We start from the raw sequence: 9,498 nt of genomic DNA on the forward strand, positions 1-9,498 counted from the left end.
ACTGTGACCATATTCAGTAACAAGTATAGTAAGTATCCACTCAGAAATCTGTGAATGATTCCAGAGTGCCCATACCCCCTTTTAGGAAGAAGGAGACAGAGTTTGATAGTAACTGTAGATGCTCCAAAGGACTTTTCATCTTTTTGAGCCATTTGGCAAAGTGATAAATCCAAGGCTTTGCACAACTTTGACAGATGGGGGTAGATGCCTTCAGTGATGACTGGGAACCCAAATCCAAGCTAGTTCTTCAAAGCACTCTCTTCTGATGAAAACAAATCTGGTTTTGCCCACATTCATTTTCAGCCCTCTGCTCTTCACCCACGACACTGATTGCCCTGAGACTAACCTAGTAGTTTCCAACCTTTTTAAGTAGATCACCTTAGGCATTTAAAAGCAACCCAAGATCTACTGTGTGGCACCCCCCAACCCCACCACCACTTAGCAGGTAAGTCTGTGGGGAGGGAATTGGGGGGCAGATTGAGGCAGAGGGAGAAAAAATGATTTGGGGGCATGCCCCCCCCAGCAGATAGGTTTGTGGAAGAAGGGGCAGGGGGAGGGGAAAGGGCTGTGGTGGGGCAGATAGAGGCCCCAGCCCTAGCCCCTCTTTCTCCCTCACTGCTGGGGCCTCGAACTGCCCCCCACAAACAGCAGGGAGGAAGTGGGGCTGAGGCAGGGGCAGGCCCTGCACAGCTAGGGTGCAGGATGGAGCCGCAAGCGGCTCATCTGGGGCCCACGGCGGGGGGAGCACACACCCTGGGAGGGCACAGGAGTGCGCATGCCCCTGAATCTGCATGCTGGCTGGCTTGCCTGCTGCTGCGGGCTGGGGTGCGCAAGGAGGTGAGCTACGTGGGGGGCTGCAAGCACACGAAAATTCGCCATAGCCCGCCCCCCCCCTCCCCAGCTCTACCACCACCCGGCCCAACTGCAGCGAAGTGCAGCCCAGACCACCGCGAAGAGCACAGCACTGCCTTCCCCTTCCCCCTGGAATCTGTGCGGGGAGTTGGGGGCAGCAGGCTGGGGCTGGAAGACAGCCGTGCTCTTTATGGCGGCTGGGAACAGGGCTATGGCAAATTTGTGGGTGCCTGCAGCTCCCTGCAAAGCCCTGCTCTTAGCACTGCCTGGCGCGCCCTGGCCCCAGTCCGCAACAGCAGCCAGCCTGGCTGGTGTACAGATCCAGGGGCATATGCTCCCATGCTCCCTCCTGAGATGCATGCCCCCGCATTCCCCGTGGCTCTGTCCCATGTCCTTGGTGTGCACCGCCTGCAATGCCCAGTGTTTTGGGGGCATCTACCAGTTGATCAAATTAACCAGTTGGCGACCACTGCTCTAACGTCTTTCTGAAGGTACTAATCAGTTTTGTGGCATATGAGGTTAATCTGAGATCCCAAAGACTATCGTAGTTCTGCTACCTGTTTTATATGGGGGGTGCAGTAGTATCTCACAGTAAACTGCATCAAAAGCACTGAGATACAGCTTCTTTCTGCTACTATATGGAGCTCATCTTTTGGAGCTACTAGGGCCGTATCAGTGCTGTACTCATAACCAGAGTGTGAGTGTGAAGCATCCAGGAAGCCATATGCGTTTTTTGGAGTTTGATCTCTTCAATGATTTTCACTAAAAGTGAGATTCGGAAGAGTTGGAGAGGTCTTATTCTGCATCAAGCATTGGTTTCTTAAGGACTGGACAAATTTACTTTTCTGAAGGGGGAAATCATTAAATTCCATTAGAGATGAAGATAGTTAATAGCTGTGCGATGGTTTAAAAATTACAGCAAGGTTACCTTCCAATTACATTCTATAGAAGTCTTATACAAGGGTCAGCTCTTCAGTACAAGCATTTGCCCGTGTCATTTAATAACTTTTTAATATGAATACATGTTTTGACATCTTAAATGCTGCTTTATCTATACCAGTCATCAAAAGCTACTTTAAGAAAGAGAAAAAAAAATGGAATGGCAAATCAAAGAAGCAAGCTTGGAAAAATTGCTCATGTGACTGTCATACTGACTATAGTTTCCACCATTTTTAGCAGGATATAGAACATTCAATGAATACTAATTTAATCATGTTGCATGAATGTTGCATCATACTGTCCATGGCAAGACACAAAGGAAGTGGAGGGCGGGTAGGGCGGGGGGTGCAGGGAAGGAAACAGGACACAAAAATTTCAAGATTACTTGAAATATACCTTCCAGTCACGGGCCATTTTACTATGACAATAAAATTATTACAATGGTATTGAGGAACCAAATTTTTTGTACCCTCATCATAAGGGACAGTCTTAAAAGAAACAAAAGAACTCCCATTTAAAAAACCTCTAAATCAAATGACAGACCTTGAAAAAATGCACCACAATTGCACTATAGTGTGGAAAACAGCTTTTAGGAGATTATTACCTGGAATATACTGGCTCCATAAGGTGTTCTCCAGGCATTAAGAAGATTATCTTTTCCAGTGCTTACAAACCATTTGCCTGCAATTAAAATACACCCCAAAACAGATTAGTCAGAGAAAATAATTAATTTTCATGTTAACAAAAAATATATCAGAACAATCAAAAGTTTTAACTGATTAGACTATGGTTTTGTTTTGTTTTAGCTACAATATAAGTATTTTGTAACAAAAAGCATTCATGCAAGGGAAAAATAAGTTTAATTTTAATACTTAAATTGAACATCTGGTTTTAAATTTCCACTGTATTTATTCAAAAGAGATTTGTCAAGAGAGAGAAAATGCTGGCAGAGAAGCTGTTGCTTACCACAGTGAGCAAATTTGAGCGATAACACACAGCTCTCATGAAGATGTAGCTGATACTTGTCTGGTTTAGTAACATGCAGAACTTCAACGTTACTGTTCTCCATTCCTACTGCCAACCATTCACCAGTTGGACAATAGCCCAGTGAGAAGATCTGGAATTAAACACAGCACAGGCTTCAATAATTAAGGGAGGGGCTTGAAATGTTCAAAGCTGATTCCTACCACATTGTCACCACTGTTCAAAAACGTGAGCAACATTTTGGTTTCCTATGACAGTTGTTAAAAGATGCTAATTCAATTACTATAGTAATCAAGATAAATTAGTTCATGTACACAAAACTCCATTTAGCTATACAAGTTAATATCCTAGCCCATCCAACAGCCTTAGAAATATTTTTGTAAGATCTCTTTGAACAAAGAGCTACAAGAAATGATACAGATTGTACATCAGCATACTTGAGTCTGGCAATTCTCCTTTATAAATAAGATTGCCTGATGTTCTTGTGGGAAAAATATTAATCTGTCAAACAGAATAACAGCCCAGAGATATGTTCAGCTGCCATATTGAAAGAGTGCTAGAGACCAAGTGAAAAATTCTTTTGGAACAATCCTTCAAGTCTTATTTTTTTAAAACAAAAACATGCTTTTTTTTTTTTTTTTAATATAAAGACCACTACAGATTTCTATAACATGTCAAAGTTTTCAAGAGCAAACCTGTGATGTGAAGTCATGCTGTTGTAGCTGTCTCCCTTCTCTGAGGTCCCAAGATCTGACTGTATTGTCCAAACCTCCCGTCCAGAGCTTGGTGCCGTCATTAGAAATGTCAATACAGCTGGCTCCATCTGTGTGGCCCTGGAATTGCCTAAAATTGTCAAAAAGAAAACACCTAATCATGTTAGAAAGGATCAGTTTTGCTCCACATACTCAGAAGGGATCAGTGTTCATTTTCTGCGTAGATCATGTCTCTTTCTTGTTCAGTTTGTTTTTTATAATAACTCACGCTATTAAGGACAGTAATAGCATATTTTAGAAGATGGACGTCTAAAACTTCTGAGACAACCAAATTAATTGCGTGCTGAATAAATCAAACAATCAGGTTAATCGGTTGGGCACTAATTTTTTTTAAAATTAGGTTACAAGTTTCAGATCGGTGGTGGATCTTGGCCTTAACTGAGTGGGATTATATCACCCTTGGAGGTTTTAGCAAATGATTCTATATAAACTGGTTTAAGAAAAATCTGAAGGCCCCTTACAACTGCCAAAAGCTCACATTTACATGCCGTGTTAGATTATATTATTGTATACTATAGACCTATACTACTAGTTCTTAAAATGCTTTTCACTGTTGATAAGTAATGAACAATCTGAAGATTCATCCCAAAACAAACCAGATCTGAACACGGTGATTTAGGCTCCCTTTTACTTAAGTCACACATGCTTAACACAGATTGGATGCTCTGAGTGTGAACACAACATACTCTGTTTTTCACTCTTTTTTTTTTTAATCTGCTCTGAGCCTTTTTGGAAAGGGCAGAATATGAATCTGAAATAAATACAAATACAAGAAAACAATTCAAACAATTCCACTTCTGGAGGTGGGGAAACAAGACCTAGGGGACTCTTGATACCAGCTGATTTATTGAAAGTATGCAGCAGGCCCCAATCTGGAAACACTAGAACGCAACTTTCAAGCCTGGAATTATAAACTCCTCAAAGCCTACACAGTTACAATTTTATCACTGGCTAACTATTCAGGCTGCCTAACAATGATACACAAAAAAGTTAGGCTGACATAATTAAGATACAAGTTTATTTAAAAATCTAAGATGTGGGGAGGTAGAGACGGGGGAGGAAAGGCTATGCCTAATTAATTCTTCCCAACCTGTCAATCCAGTTCTGTTGACCTACCTGACTAAAGTCTGGTTGTGCAGGTCCCACACTGCAATGTTCCCATCGCTACAGCAGGAGAAGCAGACCTTGGAGTCAGGGCTGATAGCTAGAGCGTAGCAGGCTGGGGCAGAGGATGTCAGCTCTGCTTTTATACGTGGAGTTGGAGCTGCCAAGTCCCAAATGGATAACGTGCTGGCTTCCCCACCAACTATCAGGGTGCGGCCGTCTGGGAGTAATCTGCAGGAACGGATGTAGTTATCTCTGTTCTGTGGAGACAGAAGCCATCAAGAGATTACTCATGAGGAAAGGAAAACAGCATTAACATGAGAGCAGAAATCCATAAAAGTATTGTATTCCCTCCTGGTTTTAATGAGCCATTTATACTTATGACAATGATAAAGTGTATTAATGCCAGAAAATTACATGACATTAGGGAAGTACTTAAACTTGATCTGCAAAATTCAGTAGTGAGAGATATTTAATCTTAATTAGCATCAAAATGCAAAGACCTGCATCCAACCCCAAACAATTCAATGTTTCTGCATGCGACAGCTTGTAAGGAAAGTTATGTTTTAATACTTGGTTTATTTCAGTTTAACTCCGTGTTGTGAGTACAAATTCCTTGGCTTGTCTCTCCTCTGTTCCAGAGAGACCTGCTGCTACCATCAGGCAGTGATCAGATCAGGAAGATATTTCTGCAGTTTTCTTTATTTCCAGCATTTCGCAGCTTTGATTATAGCAGCACATACAACTGGAAGCAGCACGTACAACGCGTCATCAAGAAGTGGTAAACGACACAAAAGAAAAGCTAACAATAGCACATCTTGTTACCTCATGCAAATACATTTCCTGAAACTTAACAGCAACTAAGGGAGACTTTTAAAGTGTCACATACAGACAGGACATTATACACACAAAGGCAAATATAGACTAGAAAAACATTTTAAAAGATTTTATTGTAGAAGATTCTTGAAGTACAACACCCACATACCTCAAGCTGGACAACTTAGTTATGGAACAAACAATAAAACCACTTCAGTGACGCTTAGCAATTTGTATCCGCTCAACTTCAGTACTGATGACAGTCCCTGAACAATCACTATATTTCATATCTTAACAATATCATGTCAGCCCTACACCAACTGCTTTCTTTTACTCACTATCATTCTGTTCATAGTACATCATCATCTATAGGTCTTCACTTACCAAGCAGTCCAGCTGAGAGACAGGGCTCTTGTTTCCAGGGTGGCTGATATCCCAAACTTTGACACATCCCTTCCCACCAGTGTACACATGTCTAGTTGGGTTGCTGATGGTAACTGCACATACTACTTCTCCGTGATTCAGAGTATTTATCTGGCGAGCATGTCGAGGGATTCCTGGACCAATGAGGGCATCAGGAGGGAAAGGTACAGGCTGCATCTGGCCATCTGCACTTACATGAAATGAATATGCCCTACAAAAGGAAGGTGAATGTGATTAATCATGCCTGCTTCAAAAAAAGAACAAGCTATATCAACCAACATTTTAAAACATGCATGTAGCTTTGATACTTAATTCAGGCATGTAGGGTGCATACAGACATTTGCCACACCCAGTTTATGCTAATGAGGCTTACTTTAAACCACCTAAACATATTCCAGGAGCAGTGCATGCAGCTGGGAGCCATGCGGGGAAACCAGTACAAGTAACCTGGGGCGCAGAGGGGCAGACAGAATTGGGGAGGGAAGGTGGGAAGGGGAGGGAACAGCACAGCCCCAGGGCTGGGGCAAATAGCAGGGCTTTCCCAGCTCTGGGGCTACACTGCAAAGGCATCAGGCATTCGCAAGACTGGTTTAACGCTTTCTCAGGTCAAGTTAACCTGATCTCAAATCTAAGTTAGTGCACCTACTTAGGTAAACTGACTCACAGCACACCATTTTTGGGGCCATTTAAGCCCTCTGCATGCTTGCATGAATGGGCATTTAGATCAGCCTAACTCTGGTCAGGTTAATCTAAATGTAACACCTGTGGTCACCAAGCTATCTAGAGCTCCCGAACATCTTCAACTACATTTATGTTTATAGAAGCCATGGGTGTACATAGCACCTCTGATGACATGAGTACGTCTGGATTTAGATTCCTATCCACAGCACCCAGTTTGGAAACTATCAGCCTGAGAGTTCTTCGCAAGGCAAGCTATCCATCCGCAGACCAAATAGTTTCTATGTCTTAAGCCACATACTTATGATTACTATCATGAGCAGGGATATGTAATGCTAGTTTTCAAACTTCAGTGTACTCAAGACTGGGCCTGATATACATAAGCAGACTGAGAGAAGCCCACATCAAAACCTCCTTGAACACAGAAAGAGGAAGCCAGGAATTGCAGAATTTTAACACCTGGCTGAGCAAAAGAGATTAAAATGAATATTCCCTGAGAACATTTAATTTGTGAATATGAACCTCCAAGTGAGTATGTGTAGTGAAGTCCAACCACCTCTGAAGTTTTGTTGCATTTGTTTTGTTGAATGAAATCTCTGACTTCAAAGGGTTAAGTTCTCAAGGCGCAACTGCTGAAACGGCAGACTAGGAAAAATGTGCAGTGTTTTTGGGTTTTTTTGGGGTGTTTTTTTTTTTTTTTTTTTTAATTGACATGACAACCACAAATCCCAATTCTGCTTGCTGGAATCAGGACTCTCACTGAGAAAGAACGTGTTGCGTGACTGCCAGTTATGCCACCTGTGAATAACCTATCAACAACTTCATCTCAAAATATTTTCCAGGGAGAAGACTTAGGTTGCAAAATTGTTTTGTTCTAAGATGTGCTGTGTCAGACAGTAGCTATTACTGAACACAAATGTTATAAGAGGACCCATCTATATCTGTCTGTCTGATTGCTTGTTTAAAAGAAGTTCTTAATTTCCTTAGATTAGCATATTCCTGATAGTATTGAGAAGAAAACCAGTCATAATAGTAGACAAGACTAATTCGTAGAAATATTATTTTTTTCAGAATACCCTGAAATTAGGTGGAAAGACAGCCTTTACAAGCTAACCATTTTGCTTGATATTTCAGTCTCACAACACACTATTACAATGGCTTTTCAGCAGCATAAAGATTCAACTTTATTCACATAATCTTCCCTTTTTAATTTTTTTATCCCATTACCAGAAATCTTTCACTCTTTCTGCAGCTTTCACTATACTTTCTCTTCTCTTGCTCTGGCAGGCCTGAGTGACAGATCATCATCCTTCATTCCTGACACTAAATACATTCAGACAAGGCTCAAATGGATTGTCGCTGCTGTCAAAAGATGCAATCTGCTTAGTTTTAGTAGATTTTATTTTCAATTAGTGCCTATAGAAATCAGCTATCTATAAAATCTCATTATCTGTTTAATATACCAGCTATAGGCTTGACACTGTACGGTATTAAAAATAAAGCACTAACGCTCCCAGAGACATCGCAGTGATACCAAAAAATGAAATTTTGGCGTTATTTTTGAAACATCATACTTGGGCCAATACCAGCAAAGTTGCTTTGAGCACAGAAACCATCAGATGCCTTCAACAGAACTACACTGACTTACGCTATCTGAGGATTCAGCTCATAAAGCACATAAGTGCTATGTATAATTATTCAAATACAATTCATCCTGGGAAGATTCTGGTGCTGTATTTCTCTCTCTTTCTCCTACTCAACCATTTACTATGAGCCCTCCTGATAGAATTGTACCAATGTACTAAGCTCCTACAGTTATTAATATCTTAAAACATTGTCCTTTACATGTTTCAAGAATTGTAAATGCATTACAAATATATTCCATTATAAGCATTTTCATAGGTTTCAAAATACATTTCCTATGTTTTGATTCATATGCTGTACTGTTTCCTAGGACAATCAATCACAACAATTATGCAACAGTTCAAAAACAAAAAAAAAGGAAGTCAGAAACAAGCTAACCAATGCACTATATACTGTATATTCCATGATAGGGAACTCTCAGCAGAGAATTTATTAAAACTTTTTAAAAAGGGATAAATAATAAAAACAGACAGTGACAATTTTGAACAGCAGCTGTGAAAAATATTGAACTCAAGATGGATCAAATTTAATATTTGCCAAACACTTCAAGGGTTCAGTCTCTACAGCCATCAGATCTAGATGACAATAGATAGCCACTACTAACCTTCTGGATAGCCACTGTTATATCAATGTCATTCAAAAACCTTTGAGATGCAACAACACTTTGCACCTTTTATTCCAATATCAGGCATTTGGTATTCTATACACACACACAGACACACAGACAGGAAGAAGGTTATGTGGCAAGGTCCTGATCCTGAAAGTTACTTTGTGCCAACTCATTAAGTCTGCACATGACTCTACTGGAGCCAGCCTGGCTATATATATGATGGGATGTCCACCAGCACAGAGGAGGTAGTGGAATAGGTCATATGACAGCCAGTTACATCTGAACGGCAGGGGGAAAGGATACGACCATAGCATTTACAATTTTTACAATACACATGTATAATAAAATTGCACATACTATGATCGTGTCCCCACCCTTCATGTGTTACTTTGTTGCATGCAAGACCTGTAAAAGTAATAAATCATACCAACGGTACTAGACCCCTGAACTATACCAAAACCCTCTACCCTCTTCACTGTTGGCTGCTCACAATTTCTTGTATGCGTCACAGAGGACTTGGGAACCTTCAAGCAAAATTTAAATCAATATGGTTTGTATCACCATTTTATTTGCCCTTCTCCCCCAACTCAAGAGAAGTGAGTGGAGAGTTCTTCATATTTGTGTAATTCTTTTTTCCAGGTTCATAGCCATGGGTGACGGGTGCCACCTTAGTCA

General features: G+C 41.0%; 1 protein-coding gene across 6 annotated transcripts in view; it reads right to left on the reverse strand.

The window, feature by feature from the left end:
- The window catches only part of LOC109297570 (transducin-like enhancer protein 4), a 149,802-nt gene that overhangs the window by 12,344 nt on the left and 127,960 nt on the right, over window positions 1-9,498 (reverse strand). For all 6 annotated transcript variants that reach the window (XM_019517418.1, XM_019517415.1, XM_019517414.1 and 3 more), the window contains 5 exons: window positions 5,853-6,102; window positions 4,665-4,912; window positions 3,471-3,618; window positions 2,758-2,908; window positions 2,396-2,472 (listed from right to left, as the gene is read on the reverse strand). In XM_019517418.1, coding sequence (XP_019372963.1) covers window positions 2,396-2,472; window positions 2,758-2,908; window positions 3,471-3,618; window positions 4,665-4,912; window positions 5,853-6,102 — 874 coding nt within the window. The remainder of the gene's footprint in view (window positions 1-2,395; window positions 2,473-2,757; window positions 2,909-3,470; window positions 3,619-4,664; window positions 4,913-5,852; window positions 6,103-9,498) is intronic.

This window comes from Gavialis gangeticus, unplaced genomic scaffold (genome assembly GCF_001723915.1).
Source record: "Gavialis gangeticus isolate Ggan-Ray unplaced genomic scaffold, GavGan_comp1, whole genome shotgun sequence".
NCBI classification, from domain to species: domain Eukaryota; kingdom Metazoa; phylum Chordata; order Crocodylia; family Gavialidae; genus Gavialis; species Gavialis gangeticus.